Raw genomic sequence first — 27,221 nt, 5'->3', positions numbered from 1 at the left:
GCAACCTAATTTCGAAAGTATAACTTTTTGGGATGCATTGCCACCTTGACAACCTCGTGTGAGTTGGGATCGTCCCATATAGAATAATTTAGCTTGATAACGCTTATCGCTAAAGACGATAAAAATTAAGATGAACCAACAGCCTTGGCAGATGCCGCAACAGACTGTCAACATCGAACAGACTTTTTTGAAAATCCTTCAGTTGTAGTTTGCGGTTGATGCCATTGACATTATTTGGCGGATTAAGGCATAAGTCTTTCCAGAGCGAAGATCTTATTGTCGTGGGAAGATGTTCTGTAAGATGAATTCAAGAATATTCAGTTCATACCGTTGAAGATGATTAAGAGGTTTTTAGTTGCTTTTCTTCTTTTGAAATCTATATTGTACAAATATAATACAGAGATTTATTCATACGAAAATAAAACGTGGTCATATCAGCACATTAAAATTAATCACCCTGATCTGTAAACCAATTCAGATCTCTAAATCAAATTCACATATTTTGATGTTCTGAAAATCGAATCCTCATGACATTCGAAACAATGATAAAGTTGTTTCGAATGTCAAAATCCATATACATATACAAAAATAATGAATTCGCTTGTATTTGCCTGAATTCGCCACCTACACCACCTGGTATATAAATTCGCCTTGCTATTATTAAACAAAATCGTGTGGTGAGAAAATCGCTCATTTTTGAAACCACTTGGTTTACAGAATAGTGGCGAATCTTTGGTAAAACAACTACTTAGAGAAAATCACGAAAATTATGCGATTCATGTGAATTAAACATATGCTACCGAACTTTAAAAGCAGGATCATCAGATAATCTTCTTCATGATGCAACACAACAATTTGATTGCATTATAATGAAATAACATGGCAATGTGTTTGAGTTGGCATAGCAATGCTTAAAATCTGGTTTGTGTCGTTACAACAACAAATATTTCAGTAAAGCATTTTTTTAAAGCTTGTCTTGTCTTGTGCAGGTTTTTATTATGTAGTTTATTCAGAAAATCGGTTACATTTTGGGAATGTTTTAAATAAGTCAGTGAGTCACCAACATTTTTTGATTGGTTACCAACGAAATAACCAGACTTTAGTTACCCTACTTTAGCTACAAACGGTGGAGGTTTCAAATATATGTATGTAACTACATTGTAGACACCTCATGAATTCATCTTGTAATTGTTACATCAAATGTGTACAAGACCATAAAATAAACCTATTCGCACCACCACCTACCTACCTACCTTTAATTAAATTTATGCACTTCCGTACAAAGCCCCCCCACCAAACAAGGTTTAATTGAATGAACTTTAATGGCAGCATAAAAAACTTAGTTTTTTTTTAGTATTTTTAAGAAGAATAAATAACGTGCAATAGAAATAATTTAAACATAAAACTCATAGTATATTATTTTAGACATTAATTATGGGAGAAACTTAGAAATTTATGAATGGTTTTATGTTAAGTGTTGTTCCTAGAATGGGAATCATCGTATTCGTTAAATGTTGTAATTATTATTATTCTAAAGATTAAATTATTTAAAGATAATATTCGTTTAGAATGAAGTGGATTTAATGATAGGTTTAAAATGCAATTATGTATCTGTAAACAGTGGGTGGATTGAAAAATTATGCTATTAGAAATAGATTTTTTTAAAGTATAAACAATTTCCTATTTCTACAGCTATTAAATTTGTTAACCTTTTCATGCCAACTGAATGTCACACGGTAAAATGACACTATCTTGTGTTTCTTTATGCATACAACTGAAAACACATCATGATGCGGCATGCTTAAAGTTCTCGAAAGTTCTTTCCTGAAAGATAGTAAAATCATTAATTATTTCTGTTATTATCATTGGCTGCACAGAGAAAACAGATTCGTAATAGCAACCGAATTTGTTGCCAATCGAATGATTCGGTTGCACACATAGAATTTTACGGTTCTAGCTACAGATAATCGCTGAATAAAGAAGAATTTCGGTTGAAGCAACCAAACTTTTGTTACCACTTCTAAAATTGTGTAGCCCCAACAGTGAAATTCGGTCACTAAGGCAGAATCATTCGATTGGCAACAAATTCGGTTGCTATTACGAATTTGTTGTCTCTGTGGGGCTCAGATTAGTTGCCACATGGTAACAATTGTATCGTGAGAGCTTTGGAGACAGGTTCAAAGTGCCGACAACTAACCTATCACGGTAGTAGTTAAATATTTGCACCAGAAGGTCTCAACTGTACAAGAAAAGGTCGTGTTTGCCTCACTATGCTGGATCGAAGGTTTGTAAGGAAAGCTTTATAAACTGAGATTGATCCGTCGATCTTATCCAAAGGTCTATGGGGCCTCGACCTATGGGAGAATTGTACAAGTGTACATTATCATGGGAGAATTGTACAAGTGTACAGTATCATGAGGGCTTTGGAGACAGGTTTAAAGTGCCGACAACTAACCTTTCACGGTATCAGTTAAATAAACTGCACCAACAGGTTCTCAACTGTGCAAGAATGGGTGGTGTCGCCTCTCACTATACAGGATCGAAGGTTGGTTCATTCAGGACTCTGTTGCAACTAAAGCTATTTATGGCTTCATTATATGTAATGGTTTATGCGCATTCGCTAATGACAATCGGTCGACAATGGGATGACGTTTTAGTTGTCTACATGATAGCGCGGCATGCAAATCCGGATATGTTGAGGAAGGAACTGTGCAAGAATGGTTTGAGCTTGCCTATTGAGTTGCTTCTAACTATACTGGATCGAAGTTTTGTGCACTCTGTTACATCTTAAGTCACGGCTTAAGTTGATTTAATAGTTGTTGCGCATCGCTAATGACAATCGGTTGACAATGGGATGACGTCTTAGGTGTCTATGCGATAGCGCCGAATGTCCATCCGGATGTGTCGAGGAATGCGATCCTGATTTAGAATCTGATGGTTGGGTGAAAAAGCATAATGTTGCAAAACATTATGTTGCTTGACCGACAACATCCTACACTTCTCATGTAGGTATTATGAGCCTTTTGAAGACCTCTCCATTGGGTGTCGAAGAGTTGAAAAGAGAGTGACCAATAGCTTTGTATATCCCTATCATAATTTCTTTACTCATACTCTAAGAAGTACCAGCAATAGTTTTCAGAACCTTATTTCGGTTCTTCTCCTTTCAAAGACTATGCCTAGGAATTTTTGATTTAACCCGTAGGAATACGTTTTTCTTCGACCGATATGTCGAGAATCTTCCTAACTTAGCCTAATAGGTGAAGAGCGACACCGTTAATCTTGATAACCTGAGAGACTGAGAAGCGTGGCAAGATGAATATTGAACAGAATATTCACCGATATGTCCAGAATCTTCCTTAGACTAATAGGTGAAGAGCGACACCATTGATCTTGATAACCTGAGAGACTGAGAAGCGTGGCAATATGAATATTGAACAGAATTGGTGATTACTCCTTGTGTCATGCCCATTTTTGGGCTCTGAACTCGACAAACGCTTGTCTGCATTTGAAAAGAGTAGAATTAGAGATGTTGTTGATCAGCGTAGAGCAAAGGCTTTGGATATATCCAAAGTAGCAGCAATAGTGCGTTGACACGTGATGTTTATCAATGCCCTGAAGGTGACTACGCGATAGCGCCTGATATCCATCCGGATATGTCAAGTTAGGCGATCTTGCTATAGAATGTGATGGTTGGGTGACAAAGCTGGTGACATGTCATCACTGAAATGTCTGGTAAGCAAATCATTATGTTGCTTGACCGTCAGCATCCTAGACTTTTCATGTAGATGTTCAGGGCCTTTTGAAGACCTCGCCTTTGGGTTTCGAAGAGTTAAAATTTTGCGACCGATTGCTTTGCATGTCTGTACAATCATTTCTTTACTCATACTCTAAGAAGTACCAGCGAGAGCTTTCAATACCTTATTTCGGTTCTTCTCCTTTTTGTTGATGAAGGTGGCTTGCGAGGAAAGATGTAGGAAGCTCGACTATGCCTAGAAATTTTGGGTTTTATCCAGTAGGGATACGTCTAACTTCGACCGTTATGTCAAGAACCTTCCTAAAATCCTTAGTCCAATAGTTGAAGAGCGACACCGTTAATCTTGATATCCAGACCTGCCATTGGGTGTCGAAGAGCGACCGATTGCATTGTATGTTCCTACCATCATTTCTTAACTCATACCTTAAGAAGTACCAGCGAGAGCTTGCAGGATCCTCTTTAGGTTCTTCCCCTTCTGGAAGGTGGCTTGCGAGGAAATATGTAGGAAACTTTCGAAGGCTACACCTAGGATTTTTTTGTTTTACCCCTTAGCAATACGTCTGCATTCAAACAAGATGTCGAGAACCTTCCCAACTTCCTTGGACCAATAGATCAAAAGCCACAATGTTGATCTTGATAACTTGGAAGCGAGACGAGTTAAATACTGAAGAGCATTGCTGACTACTCCTTCTTACACGCCTATTTTTATCTTGCGATACTTGGATTTTTGGGCTCTGAAGTGCGGAAAGGAGGAGTGGAGTTCGAGAAGTTATTTATCAGCGTAGAGTAATCAACCATATAAAAGGCTTTGGATAGTTCCAAAGCAGAAACAATAGAGTGTTGACATAGGGTTCTTATCAAGTTGTGTATATGCGCTTCCTTGAAGCCACGTTGCATCGTTGGACAATTTTTTAACAAAAATTTTTGGGTTTCCACTCCTTAGATTTTGAAAAAGAGCTGTTTCTTTTGGACACGATCGTTGCATTAAATTATTAACACTGATTGGCTTAAGGAAGGACGTTTCCATTGATTCTATCATTGACTATCCGCTATATGAAACTATCAATGTAGACTTTCTAAGTAAAGTCTGCTGTGATCACTACAAAAACTATTTTTTGAGTAGACAGATCTCTTCCTTCCTAGTGTTCAAGAAACTTTTTTATTTATAGATTTTAGAGCAATTTATAGTCAGTCTCACTTTCCGCCATAAATGTCTGGAATTTCCGAAGGAAACCATAGCTTCCGAATGTGAAATATATTGGTATAAATCCTTCATGAACTCTTCACTCCTTACAAGGTTGAGTTCCAGTCCTTCGTCCAGTTTGGAGACAATACTGGACATACCTTGATATTAACATCAAATACATCTCTGCTAAGTCGGCTCTAAGACTCAGAGTGTCAGGCGGCTTTTAAAAAATAATCATATTGGTCGCGGCGCCATCATACAAAAAGTAGACAGCATAATCTTGGGACAAAATACGTCCATCGAACTTTAATAAGATCTATACGATCAGAATTTCAACAAGAGATGATTATGCTGTAGATTCTTTCTATCGTGGTGACGATCAAAGTCTACACAGACAGTTCAGACATAAACCAGCACTTTCCGCCAGAAATGTTTGTTGCTGTTTGGCTTTGAATTCATCTGCTTGACCTTTTGATTAAACTGTTTTAGGTTTCTTCTTATTCATTAGGTCCTTAATGAACTATGTGACCGATAAAGTTATTAATCATATCTGCTCTTCACGGAATGAAATACAAATTCGTGAGCAGACCTAAGCTGAATGACTTATCTGTGATATTAGCATCTACACGCACAGAGATATGGATTTTCTAATAATCGAAAACATATAATGATGAAAAGTTATTAATAAAACATGTACAATTCTAAGAGAAGTCATTCCTCATATAACCTTAAAAATGCTGTTAACATTCTTAACAAATCTGTTGAAATTTATTATTAACTATTATTATGTTTAATAAAATTTCTATAATTTTATAAACAAATAATTAGCGACAATAAAGCAAACCCCAAACACAATTAACTTTCTTTTGGTTTTAGCTTGTCACTAAATTGTTTGTGCGGTTTATGTTTTGAAATTAACGCTTGGCTGAATTTTTCTTGCTTAATTTATGTTTTCATATTTTCTTGACCAAATTCTCATAGTTACCAAAACATTTTTCAACGACTAAAATTACTGTGGTTTAAAACTAACAGCGCAAGACAATAGAAGAAGACAACAAAGCCATAAATAACTTAACCTTTAAACGGGCTAAAGACCCCATCATGAAAATTATATTGTAATTTAATTACTTGAAATTAAAAACCAATACAGAAATTACTCGTACATTTAAATTATAATAGCGTATGTACATGTTTTAATTATTATGAAAAATTATCATAATTTTTTTCTCAATATTTTTCTTCTTTTTTCAAACACGTCATAATGCTTGTTGCTGATTATGCTCGAATGATTTTCTTCAATTCGATTAATGTTATAATTTATAAAAAAATTTTCTGTTTTTCTGCATTTTTGCGTTTTTTCGCTCTATGCAAACATGCGAGTAACTATTTCTACTGCTTTCAACTCAAGCATTCAATTCAAGCGATTGGGAAGTTAGTTTGACTGATTAATGTAGAAGAAAAAATGTACTTAAGCAGCAATAAACTAAACCACAGCATATACAGCTACATGTTTATTGTTATTTTTAAGTATAAATATAAAAAAAAACTTAGTTATTAGCTTAAGTAACTACTGCTACAAGATACCTTCAGATTTATATTGTATTATTTCTTTTTTTTTATTTTATTTTTATTTTTCAAATACCACAAACAAATATAATTAACTACATTATTTAAACCAAAAAAATTTAAAAAAGAAGAAGTAAAAACATAAAGAAAACACAAAAGATAATCAGTATATTGTGTATTTTCTTTAAAATTATATTAATTTTACTAGTAGCTATTTCAATTAAGTCAATGCACAGTGGTTTGGGGGGTAAATGGTTGCCTGGAAACGTTAAAAGAATGTACATATATATATATATAAATAAATAATATTGATGGAATTAATTTGATAATTTTATAACAGAATAAACGAACAGTAATATTACTCTACAGCGAATTATGCAGTACAACTTTATAGCGCTGTAGGCAGTACTACTCTATAGCGAAATAGCCAGTACTACTTTATAGCAGATTAAGCAATATAACTCCACAGCAGAGTATGAAGTACTACTGTATCAGCTCTAATCTGTTTTATAGAAGATAGGTAATACAACTCCTTATCAGAGTAGAAAGGACTATCCTACAGCAGAGTTGACAGTTCTATACTACAGTAGGCAGACAGTAGACTTGACAGTATATACTACTTTATAGCGAAATGCAAACATTTTATTTAAATTCTATTTTTTTTAATTAAAAAAAAAAAATTAAATTTATTAGTGAAACAAATTTTATAAAATTACTATGATCTTCTATACGCCATTGCAAAGGTATTTTCTAAGTATATCAGAAAAAACCCTTTTCCGTACGTCAAAAGATAATAAATTTAAACAATATCCTTTAAGCAAGGATCTTTTATAATACATATCCCCAAATTTTGTACTTTTTTATCATAATATTAACAGGCAAGACGATTTCTTTAGACCCCTTTTACGCTCACATTATACATTCAATTTGGGAAAGAAATATACCATTTTAAAGGGATTTATTCACAGAAGTGCAGAATATATAAGCTATAAACGTTTAAAGATGTTACTAACACATATGCAAAAACGTGTACATGTGAACCTTAAGCTAAAAAGTAAACAAAGCAATGCGTGTTTGTCCAATTTGTTGTTGTAAATAAATAAGAGAAACAATTAAACAGTATTGATTTCGCTCTGTTTTAAGTGAGAGTTGTTATAGAAAACAATGATGAAGAAGATATTAATAATTTAAAGTCACTTGAAAGAAATATTTTGAAGGTTTTTTTTATTTTCTCAATATGTAAATAGTAAGTAAATAGTTATTTTATAATATCTGCAGAACTATAATTGTGACGGTCTTTAAACTTTATACGAATCAATTTCTTATCACTGCATGAAGTTTAAGCAAAAATGGGACGGATCGGAACAGGTGGCGAGTCATATAAATATTTTGTGAGCTATAATTCCAAGATAATTCAAACTTTATATAAATGGCTCTTTTATCATTTTGCATAGTTTCGCTGGAAATTTCGGGATTGGAATAGTATATATGTATTTATATTTAATTTTGAATATCTGGAGAATTATTACAATTATAAAAGTGTTAAAACTTTTTACGAATTAATTTCTTATTACTGTGCGGAGTTAGCTGAATATAGGCGAAGTTAGATTAGAGGGCGTAGCACCTCCCATACAAAGTAAATATTTATTTCGAAAGTCTGGTGAACCAAAATGGAGGGTCGGTAAAGGAGGTGAGTCACCTCCCATACAAAGTAATAATTACAAGATTCTTCAAACTTTGTCCGCATAGATCTATTACCATTTTACAGAGATTGGATGAAAATGGTCAGGATTTCATTAGTGGTCGTTGCAATTCCCATACAAAGTAAATAATTAATTTCGAATATCTAAAAGTATTTAAAATGTGTATCAATCAATTTATTACCATTCTTCGGAGGTTAGCTAAAAACTAATTTATTCCTGATCCTTTTTACAAAGTTTAGCTAAACGTGATCGGATTAGTAGGAATGACCCTTCCCATAAAAAGGAAAGTTAAAGTGAAGCTTGATATGAGTTATTTTTTTACATAAAATACATAAAAATGGGTGGGATCAGAGGTATATCCCATACCAAATTAGTTATTGTTTGAATATCAAGTAAACTATAATTGAGAGATTCTCAATATTTTGCATGTGTTATTTTCATATCATTGTATTTCTTAATTTTACTAGAATTGGGGTAGCGAAGTGCACCGGGATATGCTAGTTTTAATAAATTGATATTATAAAATGTTCTTTGAAAATATCGTATTGTTACGTTTTAACCTTTTCAAAACGCTGGTTTATTTCCTTTAAATAAACCGGATACTTTTGATTGCAAATAAAAGCCGTTTAGTAGTTTGAAAATTGTAACAACTCTTTATTTATTCAAAATGTACAACAACCACAGAATTAAATAGCCACTCAATGTTTTTTATACACGTTTATAAATTCTCAGAAATACAGACACAATTTATAATGTACACGAATTTACTTGAAAAACACAACACACTTTAAGGCACTAAACTCACTCACGACTGCAAACTCTGCCACTATTTATAACACTGCATAACAATCTAGAAAGCTCTATTTCTACAATGTTCTTTAACTGAATATTCGAGTTCGAATACAGCGTTGCCAACTTACGATCAATGGTCAACTAAAAGCTTTTATTTAATAATGCCCACAGATATGTTACATTTTGCTATTACAGCACTGTTATTTGAAAGCATTATGCTACTTTTAAATCAGCCCTTAAAATCCTTATATTTGAATTCAAGTACAATTTCGTAACAGTATTATTTTGAATGTCTTATACAGTTCTAGTTCTAGTTCAGGTTCTAGTTCAGTTCAGTTCAGTTCTTGTTCAGGTTCAGGTTCTAGTTCAGGTTCTCGTTCAAGTCCTAGTTCAGTTTCTAGTTCAGGTTCTAGGTAAGGTTCTAGTTCAGGTTCTAGTTCAGGTTCTAGTCCAGGTTCTAGTTCAGGTCCTAGTTCAGGTTCTAGTTCAGGTTCTATTTCAGGTCCTATTTCAGGTTCTAGTCCAGGTTCTAGTTCAGGTCCTAGTTCAGGTTCTAGTTCAGGTTCTAGTTCAGGTTCTAGTTCAGGTTCTAGTTCAGGTTCTAGTTCAGGTTCTAGTTCAGGTTCTATTTCAGGTTCTAGTTCATGTTCTAGTTCAGGTCCTAGTTCAGGTTCTATTTCAGGTTCTAGTTCAGGTTATATTTCAGGTTCTAGTTCAGGTTCTAGTTCAGGTCCTAGTTCAGGTTCTATTTTAGGTTCTATTTCAGGTTCTAAGGAGTGAGATCGAAAAATTCTTAACATACATATATGTTTATAAAAAAGAAACCACTAAACTTACAGCTTTAATTTTTTTTTTATTTGATTGAAATTATTATTACAATTTACAAAAAAAATTATTTTTATAGTTTTAATCACTAGTGATGAAATTTTGAACCTTTTTCGGAAACCCTTCCATTAACGTTTTTATAGTGCTTTCTGTCACTTTGCTCGAACATGTAGTCCATCTCCGTTTAAAATCTACCACACTTTTGGACACCTTTTTTGTACTCTTCAATTCTCTTTTAACAAGAGCCCAATATCTCTCCACTGGCCTTAGCTCCGGGCAGTTTGGAGGATTTGCCTCTCTTGGTACAAATACCACATTATTGTTCTTGTACCACTCAAGGGCTTGTTTGCCATAGTGACAGGATGCCAAGTCAGGCCAAAAATAAGTGGACACATTATGAAGTCTTATGAATGGAAGCAGCCTTTTTTGTAAACATTCCTTGATGTAAATTTCGGTATTTATAGAGCCCGTTGTAACAAATGAGTGGCTTCTTTTGCCGCAACTGCATATTGCTTGCCATACCAAGAACTTTCTGGGAAATTTTGTCTGCTTTTGGGTCCTAAACTTTTCTTCAACATTCCCTCGAGCATCAGCAACATAAAATTTTTGACCTGGAAGTTGCGAAAAATCTGCCAGAACATACGTTTCGTCATCCATTATGCAGCAAGAATATTTTTTTATAAAACTTGACTTCAATTTCCGTGCTCTGTTTTTGGCCTCTAAATTTTTAGTAGCGTTCCTGTCAGGAACTTTTTGAGCCTTGTATGTTTTTAAACCTGCATTAGCTTTAACTTTTCGTACCAAATAGTCCGAGCACTGAGCTAACCGGGCTGCTTTCCTACCGGATGTGTTGGGAGCTCTTTTGAAAATGCGTTCTATTTTTTTGGCTTTAGAAACATCATGTGGACCATTCTTTCTACCTGAACCAGGTTTTCTATCAACTGACAAGTTCTCCCGGTACTGTTTAATAACATTGGAAACAGTTTGACGGCAGACCTTTGTATGCTTGGCCAACTTTTTGTAAGACCAAGTTGGGTTTTGTTGAAAATATTTAATAATTTCAGTACGCACTTTTTTCTGGTCACTCATTTTAATCAGATTAACAAAAAAATTAATATAATTGACATTACACACAATAACTGACATGTTTTTCAAAGGTAACTTGATCAAAAAAAAATTCAAATAATACTTGGGTTAAAAAATGTAATGAAAAACGTGTGTTAAGAATTTTTCGATCTCACTCCTTATTTCAGGTCCTAGTTCAGATTCTAGTTCAGATCCTAGTTCAGGTTCTAGTTTAGGTTCTATTTCAGGTTCTATTTCAGGTCCTAGTTCAGGTTCTTGTTCAGGTTCTAGTTCAGGATCTAGTTCAGGTTCTATTTCAGGTTCTAGTTCAGGTTCTAGTTCAGGTTCTATTTCAGGTTCTATTTCAGGTTCTATTTCAGGTTCTATTTCAGGTCCTAGTTCAGGTTCTATTTCAGGTCCTAGTTCAGGTCCTAGTTCAGGTTCTATTTCAGGTTCTATTTCAGGTTCTAGTTCAGGTCCTAGTTCAGGTTCTAGTTCAGGTTCTATTTCAGGTTCTAGTTCAGGTTCTATTTCAGGTTCTAGTTCTAGTTCTAGTTCAGGTCCTAGTTCAGGTTCTATTTCAGGTTCTAGTTCTAGTTCAGGTTCTAGTTCAGGTTCTAGTTCAGGTTCTAGTTCAGTTTCTAGTTCAGGTTCTAGTTCAGGTCCTAGTTCAGGTCCTAGTTCAGGTTCTATTTCAAGTTTAGGTTCTAGTTCAGGTTATATTTCAGGTTCTAGTTCAGGTCCTAGTTCAGGTTCTAGTTCAGGTTCTATTTCAGGTTCTAGTTCAGGTTCTAGTTCAGGTTCTAGTTCAGGTTCTATTTCAGGTTCTATTTCAGGTTCTAGTCCAGGTTCTAGTTCAGGTCCTAGTTCAGGTTCTAGTTCAGGTTCTAGTTCAGGTTCTAGTTCAGGTTCTAGTTCAGGTTCTAGTTCAGGTTCTATTTCAGGTCCTAGTTCAGGTTCTTGTTCAGGATCTAGTTCAGGTTCTATTTCAGGTTCTATTTCAGGTTCTAGTTCAGGTTCTATTTCAGGTTCTATTTCAGGTCCTAGTTCAGGTTCTATTTCAGGTCCTAGTTCAGGTTCTAGTTCAGGTTCTATTTCAGGTTCTATTTCAGGTTCTAGTTCAGGTCCTAGTTCAGGTTCTAGTTCAGGTTCTATTTCAGGTTCTAGTTCAGGTTCTATTTCAGGTTCTAGTTCAGGTTCTATTTCAGGTTCTAGTTCTAGTTCAGGTCCTAGTTCAGGTTCTATTTCAGGTTCTAGTTCTAGTTCAGGTTCTAGTTCAGGTTCTAGTTCAGGTTCTAGTTCAGTTTCTAGTTCAGGTTCTAGTTCAGGTCCTAGTTCAGGTCCTAGTTCAGGTTCTATTTCAAGTTTAGGTTCTAGTTCAGGTTCTAGTTCAGGTTATATTTCAGGTTCTAGTTCAGGTCCTAGTTCAGGTTCTAGTTCAGGTTCTATTTCAGGTTCTAGTTCAGGTTCTAGTTCAGGTTCTAGTTCAGACCCTAGTTCAGGTTCTAGTTCAGGTTCTATTTCAGGTTCTAGTTCAGGTTCTAGTTCAAGTTCTAGTTCAGGTTCTATTTCATGTTCTGGTTCAGGTTCTAGTTCAGTTCTAGTTCAGGTTCTAGTTCAAGTTCTAATTCAGGTTCTACTTCAGGTTCTAGTTTAAGTTCTAGTTCACATTCTAGTTCTAGGTTCTTGTTCAGGTTCAGGTTCTCGTTCAGGTTCTAGTTCAGGTTCTAGTTCAGGTTCTAGTTCAGTTCTAGTTCTGTTCAAAAATTTACAAACAAAATTATCACTTTTTAAGATAGATAGAACTTACGAAATGTCATATTGCGCTCACTTTTTGACATTTATGATTAGTAAATCATCATGAATAAATTAACTTTCAAAATCCGTCATAAACGACTGTTTTATCGCAAAATTATGTTCAGCGATGAGGCTCATTTTTGGCTAATCGGATGTTTTAATAAATAAAATTGCCGTATATGGAGTAAAACCAATCCACAACAGATCCAACAGGCTCCATTACACCCAGAAAAATTCACCGTTTGATGCGTTTTGCACACTTGTGGCATCATTTCTTTACAAATGAAGCAGGAGCTCGCGTTGCGTTCAATGGAGATCGTTACTGCAACATGATCAATGATTTTTTGTTTGAAAATATGGATGACATTGATCAGGGCGAGATGTAGTTTCAACAGGATGTATCTGCTGTTCATACGGCGACCGCAACCATCGATTTATTAAAATCAAAATTTAGAGATAACAGGATTTCGAGAAATGGACCTGTCAGTTGACCTCCAAATTCATTCGATTTGACACCTCTCCATTATGATCTGTAGGCCACGTGAAGTCACCAATGGTTTATGAAAATTTTTTTTCGGAAATTTTTTACAATTTCAAGTTCTAATTTCTTACCATTGTGTTACTAATTAATCCAAGCTACTCTCTTGCTAAGTAAAAAAATATATATTTTTTTTTTAATTTATAATAAATCCCTTCAGATACTACTGTGCGACAATATCTAGCTATAAACACCTATTTAATAATGTTATTTGTATGTTTGCCTGTATGTATTTGCGTAAATTGTAGTGGTTGTGGTTTTACAAACATTTCTACAGCTACAAACTCAAAGAAAAAAACATTAATCTATGTTTTTGCAAACGAATAACAAATGTATGAATGAAAGAAAGATGAGTGAATGAATAACTACTAACGCGAGTGCGTTGTTTAACGTTCACAATGTTTGAAACAAAATAAAAACTAGTAGAAATAAAGAAAAATATAAGAAAAAAACTTAAACGTAACAAATGCTTTCATTTTATTAACAATTTAACCTTTCTATCGAAACACAGTCTTTGAATCATAACGGTGTAACAACAGAAAGTGAGGCGACAGCGACAACAGCAGCAGCAGCAACAACATCGACAACAGCTACACAGCCAACACGACCATTGACATTGGCCACCTCAACAACAGGAACTTCAAAAGGACTTAAATCACCAAAAACTCCCCATACTATTGGTAATCATATAATTCCTACTTCAACTCCCATCACTGGAACGCACCATACACATTCTCATAATCAGCAGCAGCATCATCATCAGCAGCAGCATCATCATCAGCAGCAGCAACATAATCATACATCGTCACACTGCAAAACATCGCCGGGCTCAAAGCTAACGCCCAAAACACCACCAGTGACCCCAGATTCGCCCTCCACTTATTTGGATGATGATTTAGATTCTTTGTTTTCATACGGTACCACTACATCAGGACGTTCGACAATGTCTTGTGAACATCCCTATGTTGCCAGGTAAGTAAATTAATGTTATTATTATAAAAATAAAATTGAATTGCTTATTTATTGCAACTAGAAATGGCACCACTTTCAGTGGTCGTAAAATGAAATATGTGGTTCACTGTTCAAATTACGCCGGACAGGTGGGCGCTGATTATCTAACGCCCACCCAGAGAGCTCAACGCCAGTTGCGGCGTCTTAAAGAACTGCTCTGTTCCGCCCGTCATGATCTTGAGCAAAAAGATTCGGAAATTTTACGCCTCACACGCGAAGTGGTCGAATTGCGTCTATTCAAGGCCTCTCTGAGTTCGCCGGAAGAGCGTTCGGCTTCTAGCGATGCTGTCACCGTACGCGAAGCAGAACTCAAGACTTCTCAGGATGTTTCACCCATTGTCGATATGGTCGATGATGCACAGAAAACATCCAGCCCTCGTCATCATGCTCATACCCCTTCAGTCATGCTACATAATCAGCAACATTTGCCACAAAGCTCTCTCCACCATCAGCAACACAACATGATGCACTTGTCATCCGACATGCAGTCATCATTCGCCGATTCGGGACATTTTGAAGACATGACCTCTTCTTCAGTACATTCCAAAGACTCCTCGTCGTACACACCCTCACTACACACTCACGATCAGGCCTGTGGTAGTGATGCGGCCTCCTGTTCGCCCAATGCATCGGCCGCTTCGGCTGCCACAGTCGAACAGTACGAATTGCAACGTCAAGAGTTGATACGTTTGTACGAGCAGCGTATTGAGGATTTGATACGCAACCAGGATGCTGCCACCAGCGAAATGAAGCGTACGAATTGTGATCGTATTGAGGCTTTGTTGCAAAAGTTGGCCGAATGTAATACACGCTATGCTGACATTGTGCCCGACTACGAACACGCCAAGGAGCGTATTCGTGAGTTGGAGAAACAATTGGAAGAGTTGCAGCGCCGGCTGGCCGAACACGAAGAGAAACAGAAGCAAATGTATTTGCATATGTATCAGAAGGGTCAAGAATCGGAGCGTATTGCTCGAGCTGATCAGGTAAGTCATGATTTTGGTTGTAGAACAGAACTAGAACAGAACTAGAACAGAACTAGAACAGAACTAGAACAGAACTAGAACAGAACTAGAACAGAACTAAGTAGAACAGAACTAGAACAGAACTAGAACAGAACTAGAACAGAACTAGAACAGAACTAGAACAGAACTAGAACAGAACTAGAACAGAACTAGAACAGAACTAGAACAGAACTAGAACAGAACTAGAACAGAACTAGAACAGAACTAGAACAGAACTAGAACAGAACTAGAACAGAACTAGAACAGAACTAGAACAGAACTAGAACAGAACTAGAACAGAACTAGAACAGAACTAGAACAGAACTAGAACAGAACTAGAACAGAACTAGAACAGAACTAGAACAGAACTAGAACAGAACTAGAACAGAACTAGAACAGAACTAGAACAGAACTAGAACTAGAACTAGAACAGAACTAGAACTAGAACTAGAACAGAACTAGAACAGAACTAGAACAGAACTAGAACAGAACTAGAACAGAACTAGAACAGAACTAGAACAGAACTAGAACAGAACTAGAACAGAACTAGAACAGAACTAGAACAGAACTAGAACAGAACTAGAACAGAACTAGAACAGAACTAGAACAGAACTAGAACAGAACTAGAACAGAACTAGAACAGAACTAGAACAGAACTAGAACAGAACTAGAACAGAACTAGAACAGAACTAGAACAGAACTAGAACAGAACTAGAACAGAACTAGAACAGAACTAGAACAGAACTAGAACAGAACTAGAACAGAACTAGAACAGAACTAGAACAGAACTAGAACAGAACTAGAACAGAACTAGAACAGAACTAGAACAGAACTAGAACAGAACTAGAACAGAACTAGAACAGAACTAGAACAGAACTAGAACAGAACTAGAACAGAACAGAACTAGAACAGAACTAGAACAGAACTAGAACAGAACTAGAACAGAACTAGAACAGAACTAGAACAGAACTAGAACAGAACTAGAACAGAACTAGAACAGAACTAGAACAGAACTAGAACAGAACTAGAACAGAACTAGAACAGAACTAGAACAGAACTAGAACAGAACTAGAACAGAACTAGAACAGAACTAGAACAGAACTAGAACAGAACTAGAACAGAACTAGAACAGAACAGAACTAGAACAGAACTAGAACAGAACTAGAACAGAACTAGAACAGAACTAGAACAGAACTAGAACAGAACTAGAACAGAACTAGAACAGAACTAGAACAGAACTAGAACAGAACTAGAACAGAACTAGAACCTGAACTAGAACTCTTAATATTTTGCATTTCTTTTCAATTTACAAATGTCCCTCTTATATATTTCCAGGCTTTAGAATTGGCACACCGAGCACCACAAAACAAAGTATCGATCAATGAGTTGCTGCATCAATTGCAATCCACCCAGGATGAATTGGAAAACATACGTGTAAGATTTTTCAAAATCTTTATTATAATATTTACCATATTATTTTGCATATTGCATTTTGTTTGCGTTATGCCTTGAGTGAAAAGCAGAAATTCATTTTAATTGTTTTTTTTTTCTAAAAATTTTCTGTTTGTCTTAATTTGTCATTGTGTGTGTGTGTCACTCACTGTCTTTGTCACTCTGTCTTTCTCTCACTCATAAAAAATTATTTATTTAAATTAATTTTTGAAAATTCATCTCACCTAAATGTATTTTTTGTGTGTGTTTGTTCGTTTGTTCCATAACTTTTTTGGATATTTCAAAAAGTAGCTTTAAACATAAAATGATTCTCACTTACATTCATTATTCTTACATATTTTTTTTCACGAATTCGATTTAAACGTAAACGATATAATTTCGATAAAACAAACAGTTCAGCACCATTAGAAAGAAACAAAATTGTTAACGAATTACAAATACATTTTTAATTTGCTTTTTGTTGTGTGGCCAAAAGCACTTGAATATTTTGAAAGCAAAATTTAATAATGTTTAATTTGTTTAATTAATTACTTAATACTACTAAGTATTTGCAGTATATTTTTAATTTTTTAGTTTAAATGTGTTGGAATTATTATTCAAATAATAATTCTCTTTAAGTTTAAGTTGAAAAAATTAAATTTGCTTTTTTTTATAAATAAAAAATATAAAATATTAACAATTAACAATTATTTTAATTTATATGTAATATGTATTTGTTTTAACTTGAAATATTATTAGCATTATTGAAATAACATACTTACATTAATGATTTTTTTTTTTAGTTAAAAACTATTTTGGAAGTATTTTCATTAATTTCGGTTTTAACAAATTTGGAAGTGGTAGTAATCAGCTAGGGATAGGAAATTTGGTTTGAAAAATAGTTCAAAATTGTATCAACAGCTTAATAAGATTTCAAAATACTTATCAAGGAGAATATTGAAAGGTATCGGAAACAAGTGACCACAATTCGAATCAGTTTTCTATTGTTACTTTTCAAAGTTGAAATTTATTTGTAAAATGTAGCAAAACCAAAGATTTGTAAAGTCTCCTCCACTTTCAAATAAATAAGTTTTTGGATTCATGATTTGTTCTAATTACTTTCCTTTCTCTTTTGCAATATACATTTTATATCTAAAAAGGGTTTCAAAATATTTCTGCATAAAAAAATGTTACTCTTTCTTTTAATAAACTTAAAAGATCTTCCTTTATAACTTATAAAAGACTTTCAATTGGAGATACATCAGAAACATGTTAAAAAGTGTTTAATATTTTCAGAAATAATTCTTGTAAAGTCTCCAGTTCGAAATAAATTTACTTTTTAATCGAAATTTCTTCTAATTTCTTTTTTTACGCTTTTGCAAAACAAATTTTCCTTCATAAAAGAGTTTCAAAATATTTCTACTTAAACAAATAGTAATTTTAATTAAGCTCTTTATTTTAAAAAGTTTAAGAAATCGTTTTTACATATCTTTACACCTTTTAGGAGAAGTGATACTTGATTTTTCCATATTGTTACGTTTTTACCTTTTAAAAACGGTGGTTTATTTCCTTTAAATAAACCGTATTCTTTTGATTGCAAATAAAAGCAGTTAAAAATTTGGTAAAAACTCTTTATTTATTCAACTTACAACTTATAATTCACATTTTACACAGCTCACTACAAGGCAGTCAATTTATCTTTATTTAACGAGGCTTCAAATTAGACTGCCTGGCTGTTGATGTTCTCACGGCCATCTTATATACACTGCATTAACATCCAGATGTTTCCAGAACCATCTATCGATGCTTTTGAAAGTTCTATTTCTACAATCATCAACTCAAAGCTTTTATTCCATAGCTTTGTTAATAATATCCATAGTTGTTGTTGTAACAGTTCGACTGATACCGATTGTTCTTTCCTGGGGAAAAACTTTCGGTTTATAAAGCTGTCGCTGAGTTGACAATCTTTGGCCGAATATGATTCGGTTCGTTCCGGAACGGAGATCTAACTGTCGTGGGAACGATATACACAGTTATGTTAACTGCTGTTAATCGGCCAACAACAACAACATTGTCCACAACTAGAAGTCTTCAAAAATAGAAATGTTGAGAAACATGATGCACTTTCAAACCAACTGTTAGAAACCTTTGTATTTGAATTCAAATACAATTTCGTAACAATATGGATTCTGAGACAAAAGAACTGCTCATCTTTCTAGGGCAAAAAATCTAAGTTTTGTGAAGTCTTCATTTTGAAATTAATCTATTTTTGAATCGAACTTTGTTCCAATTTACTTTCTTATGCTTTTGCTAAGAAATTTTTCCACCCAAAGCCGAATTTATATAACATGTGGTGGCAGTGGCGAATTCAGGCTAATACGAGCGAATTCATAATATTTTAAGAAGATTACCTCAAAAGCACAGCTGATTAAATTTTTCTTCACTTGTTTAGACGTTTGTTTCCAAGGCGAATTTATATACTGTGGTTATGCTTTTGCTATTAAATTTTTCCATCCAAAGTCGAATTTATATAGCAGGTGAACTGCTCATCTTTCGAGACGAAACAAATCTAAGTTTTATGAAGTCTCCATATTTAAATGAATCTATTTTTTGGATCTAACTTTGTTCCAATTTACTTTTTTATGCTTTGGCTACGAAATTTTTTCATCCAAAGGCGAATTTATATATAGCAGGTGGAGGCAGTGGCGAATTCAGGCTAATACGAGCGAATTCATTTATTTTTAAGAAGGTGGCCTCAAAAGCTAAACAAGTGAAGAATAATATAATCAGCTGATATTATTCTTCACTTGTTTAGACGTTTGTTTCCAAGGCGAATTTATATACTAAGTGGTGCTATTGGCGAATTCAAGCTAATACGAGCGAATTCATTAATTTTTGTTATATGGAGTTTAAATTCTCAGCAATGAGAGAGTTGTTTCGAATATCAAACTCCATATAACAAAAATTAATGAATTCGCTGGTATTTGCCTGAATTCGCCACTGCTACCAACTGGTATACATATAAATTCGCCTTGTTTAAAACGTCTAAACAAGTGAAGAAAAATTTGATAATCAGCTGTGCTTTTGAGGTCTCCTTGTTTAGAACCTATGAGAGATTTATTATTCAAGATCGTTTCAAAACCCGTTTGAAAATAATCAAACTACTTTGTTGATATAAAATCAATTTACACTTCCAATTCTAAATTTTTAGTTAAACCTGGTTTTACTCCCATTATTTATTATTTAGCTTAATTATTATTATTTTTTTTAACCATTTTTTAGTGAGTAGTATTCAAAAACATTAACCTCAAATAAATTAGGAGGGCATGGTTTTTAGAAATTTTTAAAAATAAAAACTAATTAAACTAACAAACAAATTAAATCTAAACTAAACGTAAAATTTTATAAAATTATTACTTTTTAACCAGAAACAAAACTAAGCATGCCTTGTTAAAAAAAGTAGTTGTTGTTTAACAAAAAAAAAAAACTTATTTTAATTTAAATATTTGTGTTTTAAAAAAATTTTAGTTTGCTGCATTTTATCTACGCAATTTAAACATTTAACTGACAAAACCTTTTTTAAAACATAAAAAAATAACGTCAATAATAATATTTATTTGTTTTTTTTTCAAATTATAATTTTACTTTTTGTTAAATTTAATTTTCAAAATTTGTTTATTTGAATATTTCTTTTTTTACTTTCGAAAAAAAAAACTACCAACCAAAAACTATTCCAAAATATCCAATATTTTATAGGCAGCAGAATGTAGAAATGAATGCGGCAATAATCATGCTCTCCTTACTGCAAAAGAGGCAATTTCTTTGTGGGTACTTGGCGCGCGTAAGGTTTGTAAAAGTTCCACTCTCACACAATTTTTAGTTTATTGTTTTTATTTTTTTTTAAATTTAATTTTGTTTAAAAACAAAATTTGTTATTTAAACAAGTTTTTTGTTTATAGATTGGTTTATTTTATAATTGATTTTTTTTAATTTAATTTAAACGCGGTGTTGTGCTGTATTTCAAATTCATTTTAACACAGATATACATATATTTTCATTTATTTATAATTGGGTTTCATTTATTCTCATAAAAATTTTGCCAAGCCATTATATTGGTATTTAGGTAATTGAAATCTTAACATTTTTGTTAATTTAGGAGGTGTGTTTTACTTACATCCATCCAACCATCCATCCTTACTTTTATATGCATTCATTTTTTTTGTATGGGCTTTTCATTATTAAAATTGTGGTGTATTGGTCTCTCATAATGTCATTTTATTAGTTTTTTTTTTTTAATGCAGAGAGTTTATTTGTTTAAAAACGAGTTTAAAGCTTTTAAAATTCAAAGCTGCTTTAATTATTAAATAGAAGCAAATCGAAAAATTATCAATTACCTTATAGTTTGTAGTATTTTTATAATATTCAACAAGATTTGATGCAGGTATTTTGTAAAAAATTATTTATTAAATATGAAAATTTCAATCTCCGATTGCTTAAGAATTATTTCAGATTTGAAATATAAAAATAAATATAAATTCAAATATACATATTTTAATTCGTTCTAAAGAACAAAAGCTTACTATGAATCAAGTTGGTTGTACTCAAAAAATTTTATTTGATAATAGACAAATATCAATATCAATTGGAAATGTCTGAAACATAATGAAATTCTGTTATAGAATTGGGGGGCAAATTCCAAAATTCAACATAATTAATTGTTTTCAAAAATGTTTAGAATTTTATAATTTTTACATTTCGAAAACTCAATATTTAGTTCGAATTTTAACTTAAGCTGTATTTGCTCAATTTCGAACATAATTTAAAAATCATAATTAACAAATTTATTATTAATATGATTTAAATTAATAAATTATAAAAGTTTTTGCGGAATTTCAAAAATTCGAACTTAAAATATAATAAGAAAAATTAACAAATTTATTAAGTTCAGACATTACAATTTTAAAATTGTTTAATTAAGCAATAAACTTGACTTCGAAAATTCGAATGAGTTTAAAATACAAAAAAAAAACATTCAAATTTGATAAATTCTATAAATTTAATTTCGAAAATTTGAACATAACATCAAATTAGAAAAATTAACAAATTTACAAATTGTATTGTAAAAATTCACAAATTTTATTAGAATTTTATAGCAATAAACTTTATTTCAAAAATTCGAACGTAATTTCGAATAAAAAAAAAAATATCAAATTTATCAATTTTATCTTGAAAATTCCAAAAATTTTAAGATTTTTAAAAATTTTAAGGCCATAAATTTAATTTTGAAAATTCGAACATAACTTTGATTTAAAAAAATTATCAAATTTGTTAGTTGTATCTTAAAAACTCTTATCAAATTTGAAGAATTTTAAATATTTTAAAGCAAAAGTTTAATTTTGAAAATTCGAACATAATTTCGAATTTGAAATATTATGTAGTCTATTACTTGTATTTTAAAAATTCAACAATTTTAATTGAATTTGATTAAAAATTTAAATTAATTACGAAAATTCGAATATACACAATTTCGAATTGGAAAAATTGCAATTTTTATCAGTTTTATCTTAAAAATTACAAAATTTTAAACAAATTTGATGAATAAACTTAATTTCGAAAATTCAAACATAATTTCGATTTATATTATTATGAGCTGAATCTTAAAAATAATATTAATCAAATTTGATGTATTATAAACATTTGAAAGCAACTTCGAATTGGAAAAATTGCGAAATTTTTTCATTTTTTTCTTAAAAATTACAAAATTTTAAACAAATTTGATGAATTTAATACATTTTTAACAAATACACTTAATTTCGAAAATTCAAACATAATTTCGAATTAGAAATATTATAAAATTTATCAGTTGAATCTTAGAAATTTTAAACATTTTGCAGCAATAAATTTAATTTCTAAAATTCGAATATATGTATGTTCGAATACGAAAAATAACAAAATTTATCATTTGTGAGTAAAAATTATTTTATAACAAATAAACTGAATTTCGAAGAATCAAACATAATTTTGAATTACAATAGAAATATGAAATTTATAGTTGAATCTTAAAAATTAAAAAAAATTATATCAAATTTTATGAATTTTAAACAATAAATTTATTTTCGAAAATTCGAACATAATGTCGAATTGAAAAAATTTTAAAATTTCTCAGTTTTCTCTTTATTTTTAAAAATGTTTAACAATATTTGATGAATTTTAAACAATCTAAAGTAAAAGTTCTAATTTCGAAAATTCAAAAAATCAAATTTGATATATTATAAACATTTTAAAGCTTAAAATTAATTTCGAAATTTCCAATACACATAACTTCGAATTGAAAAAATTGCGAAACAAATTTGTAACAAATAAACTTAATTTCGAAGATTTGAACATAATTTCGAAGTACAATAGAAATATGAAATTTATTAGTTGAAACTTAAAAATTAAAAAAAAAAATATATATAAAATTTTATAATTTTTAAACATTTTAAAGCAATAAACTTAATTTCGAATATTAAATTACTATCAAATCTTTTAAAAAAAATTTCCAGCAAAAAATTTAATTTCGAAAATTCGAACATATTGTAGAATTAAAAAATTTTTTTTAAACATTTTTAACAATTCGATGAATTTTATACATTCTAAAGCAAAAGACCTAATTTCGAAAATTCGAACATAAAATTTTAGCAAATTTATCAGTTGTATCCAAAATCAAACAATTTTATTAAAATTGTTTTGAAAGTACTAAATAAATAAAAATTGTATGAATTGGCTTATTTTATTAGTTGAATTTTAAAATTCAAAATTTTTAATCGAAAATAGTTAAAAACAATAAATTTTAATAGTTTTTGCTTAATTTCGTACTTTGAAAATTCTAAAAAAAATTTGTGTTTTTGAGAATAATTATAAAATTGAAAAAAGTTGAATTATAAAAATAAAAATGTTTAATCAAATTGCATAAATTTTGAATAATTTAAAAAATAGAATTTAAATTCGAATTAGTAAAAATTGCGAAATTAATAAGTTGTTTTATCGTAAAAATTTATCTACCGACATATTTTACCCCTTTGCTTCTATGGCGCTAACACGATTTTAATGAACGAATATTTTGGTTTTTATACCAAAAATTGTTTAATAAGTTGCATTTTGAAATACATATTAAAAAAATCAAAATTTCGAGATCTTAAAAAACATGATTTAATCAATATACCAAACAAGGGAAAGACATTACCTTCGAAATTTTAGCAGGATTCAAAAGTAGTACATTGCCTTGTGGTGACATAATCATGTTCCAGTTAATCAATATCAACAAGTGAATACTTTCACTTTTGCTGAGAATTCTCGTTTATTATGAACTAATTCCAAGTTCAATCAATAAAACTTTTGGCGAGTGCTAAAACAAAGGTTCGTTGGCACTATCCTTTAGGCTTCGTGTTTTCATTACAAAATAAAGGAAACCCACAATATTAAAAGGTTTTGACTGTACGTTAGAGTGGAGGTCAAAATTTTCTCTGGATCTTCTATTTCTCTTAGTATTTTTTACTTAATATTTACAAATAAAAAATCTTTTCAGATATAGATACATTTCGAAAACCCAGTATTATTTATTGAGTTTTTAACTAATCTACAAACAACTATTATAATTAATTTTGTGAAATACATACAAATATATTTTCTTTTTTAAAAAACCAAAAAATTATTTTGGTTTGTAAATAAAGAAATACAAAACTAAAATTCCCCGGGCAGTTGTCTAAAGGTATGTAATCAATTATATACTTACAAAAGAAAATATTTATCTAAACGTAAATTAGGTTTTATAACAAAGTCCAGTATTGTGTGTATAATACAAAATATAAAAATAAACTCGGTTTACATATTTTGTAATTAAATTTAAATAAATAAAAACCCAATATATTTAGAGGTTAATTTTAATAAAAATTAATTAATTTTAGCATGTTTAAAACAAAAATAAATAACAAATAAAACTCTACTCTTTTTATAAATTATTTAAAATATAAATAAACCATTTTAAAACTATTTACTTACTAGTAATAAATGTTGAATATTAAACGTATATTTTTTACAAAAATCTCTTAGTAGGTTTTAATTTTATTGATCATTATAATAATAAATCATTTAAATATTTAAAGTCGAGCACCTATTTAACATTTCATTTTTATATAAAAATCATACAATACATTTTCAATTATTGTAAATAAATTATAAATATTTTGGTGTTTTTTATTTTTTTAATTTGTTTCATTTTTATTAACATTTTAATAATAATCTCAACAAAAACATGATTTTATTTTAGTTACAAATGTAATGTTCAAACTAAATATAATATTTCCCTTTATTCTTCCTCTATTTCTTTTGTATTATTTGTTATATCAAAATTTTGTTATAAAAAATAAAATAAAACATAAATGGTATTATTGTATATAGACCATTTATCGCCGTTTATTGGAAGCGCAAAAGAATCGCACTCATGTGGATCCAGAGGTAACACTACAATTCCTAAAAAGTGCTGTTTACTATTTCCTCACCGACAAGGAAAACTCCCAGGGCCATTTGCAGGCCATCGAAAGTATTTTGGAATTCAGCGAAGCCGAGAAACAGACCATTAACAAGGCAAGATTAGCCAAATAATTGAAAGAATAGAAAGAGAGTAACTACTTTAAAATAAATTATACAAAAAATATTTTAAACTTACAACATTATGATTAACTTTAAACATTATTATACAATGAATGAATGAATATATTATGTAGTTATTTAAGTATTTATTTTAATAATTTTTTATCATTTGCAATCATAGATAAATACGCATATTGTAGATGGGAAACTCTCCTGTCAAAGACCTAACTCAGCCAGCAGTTCTGTTCTAGTTCTGTTCTAGTTCTGTTCTAGTTCTGTTCTAGTTCTGTTCTAGTTCTGTTCTAGTTCTGTTCTAGTTCTGTTCTAGTTCTGTTCTAGTTCTGTTCTAGTTCTGTTCTAGTTCTGTTCTAGTTCTGTTCTAGTTCTGTTCTAGTTCTGTTCTAGTTCTGTTCTAGTTCTGTTCTAGTTCTGTTCTAGTTCTGTTCTAGTTCTGTTCTAGTTCTGTTCTAGTTCTGTTCTAGTTCTGTTCTAGTTCTGTTCTAGTTCTGTTCTAGTTCTGTTCTAGTTCTGTTCTAGTTCTGTTCTAGTTCTGTTCTAGTTCTGTTCTAGTTCTGTTCTAGTTCTGTTCTAGTTCTGTTCTAGTTCTGTTCTAGTTCTGTTCTAGTTCTGTTCTAGTTCTGTTCTAGTTCTGTTCTAGTTCTGTTCTAGTTCTGTTCTAGTTCTGTTCTAGTTCTGTTCTAGTTCTGTTCTAGTTCTGTTCTAGTTCTGTTCTAGTTCTGTTCTAGTTCTGTTCTAGTTCTGTTCTAGTTCTGTTCTAGTTCTGTTCTAGTTCTGTTCTAGTTCTGTTCTAGTTCTGTTCTAGTTCTGTTCTAGTTCTGTTCTAGTTCTGTTCTAGTTCTGTTCTAGTTCTGTTCTAGTTCTGTTCTAGTTCTGTTCTAGTTCTGTTCTAGTTCTGTTCTAGTTCTGTTCTAGTTCTGTTCTAGTTCTGTTCTAGTTCTGTTCTAGTTCTGTTCTAGTTCTGTTCTAGTTCTGTTCTAGTTCTGTTCTAGTTCTGTTCTAGTTCTGTTCTAGTTCTGTTCTAGTTCTGTTCTAGTTCTGTTCTAGTTCTGTTCTAGTTCTGTTCTAGTTCTGTTCTAGTTCTGTTCTAGTTCTGTTCTAGTTCTGTTCTAGTTCTGTTCTAGTTCTGTTCTAGTTCTGTTCTAGTTCTGTTCTAGTTCTGTTCTAGTTCTGTTCTAGTTCTGTTCTAGTTCTGTTCTAGTTCTGTTCTAGTTCTGTTCTAGTTCTGTTCTAGTTCTGTTCTAGTTCTGTTCTAGTTCTGTTCTAGTTCTGTTCTAGTTCTGTTCTAGTTCTGTTCTAGTTCTGTTCTAGTTCTGTTCCAGTTCTGTTCCAGTTCTGTTCTAGTTCTGTTCTAGTTCTGTTCTAGTTCTGTTCTAGTTCTGTTCTAGTTCTGTTCTAGTTCTGTTCTAGTTCTGTTCTAGTTCTGTTCTAGTTCTGTTCTAGTTCTGTTCTAGTTCTGTTCTAGTTCTGTTCTAGTTCTGTTCTAGTTCTGTTCTAGTTCTGTTCTGTTCTGTTCTAGTTCTGTTCTAGTTCTGTTCTAGTTCTGTTCTAGTTCTGTTCTAGTTCTGTTCTAGTTCTGTTCTGTTCTAGTTCTGTTCTAGTTCTGTTCTAGTTCTGTTCTAGTTCTGTTCTAGTTCTGTTCTAGTTCTGTTCTAGTTCTGTTCTAGTTCTGTTCTAGTTCTGTTCTAGTTCTGTTCTAGTTCTGTTCTAGTTCTGTTCTAGTTCTGTTCTAGTTCTGTTCTAGTTCTGTTCTAGTTCTGTTCTAGTTCTGTTCTAGTTCTGTTCTAGTTCTGTTCTAGTTCTGTTCTAGTTCTGTTCTAGTTCTGTTCTAGTTCTGTTCTAGTTCTGTTCTAGTTCTGTTCTAGTTCTGTTCTAGTTCTGTTCTAGTTCTGTTCTAGTT

At 31.7% G+C, this 27,221-nt stretch overlaps 1 protein-coding gene across 3 annotated transcripts in view; it reads left to right on the top strand.

Moving 5' to 3' along the window:
- Positions 1-25,524, top strand: part of qtc (quick-to-court) — a 64,930-nt gene extending 39,406 nt beyond the window's left edge. For 2 of the 3 annotated variants that reach the window (XM_065500548.1, XM_065500547.1), the window contains exons 3-7: positions 13,738-14,198; positions 14,260-15,223; positions 16,577-16,675; positions 20,429-20,518; positions 25,112-25,524. In XM_065500548.1, the coding sequence (XP_065356620.1) occupies positions 13,738-14,198; positions 14,260-15,223; positions 16,577-16,675; positions 20,429-20,518; positions 25,112-25,315 (1,818 nt within the window). In that variant the 3' untranslated portion in view covers positions 25,316-25,524. The remainder of the gene's footprint in view (positions 1-13,737; positions 14,199-14,259; positions 15,224-16,576; positions 16,676-20,428; positions 20,519-25,111) is intronic. The other variant, XM_065500549.1, reaches the window with a different exon arrangement.
- Positions 25,525-27,221: the final 1,697 nt, after the last annotated feature.

Source organism: Calliphora vicina, chromosome 2, assembly GCF_958450345.1.
Source record: "Calliphora vicina chromosome 2, idCalVici1.1, whole genome shotgun sequence".
Lineage (NCBI taxonomy): Eukaryota > Metazoa > Arthropoda > Insecta > Diptera > Calliphoridae > Calliphora > Calliphora vicina.
This window is presented reverse-complemented; position numbering and strand designations above follow the sequence as displayed.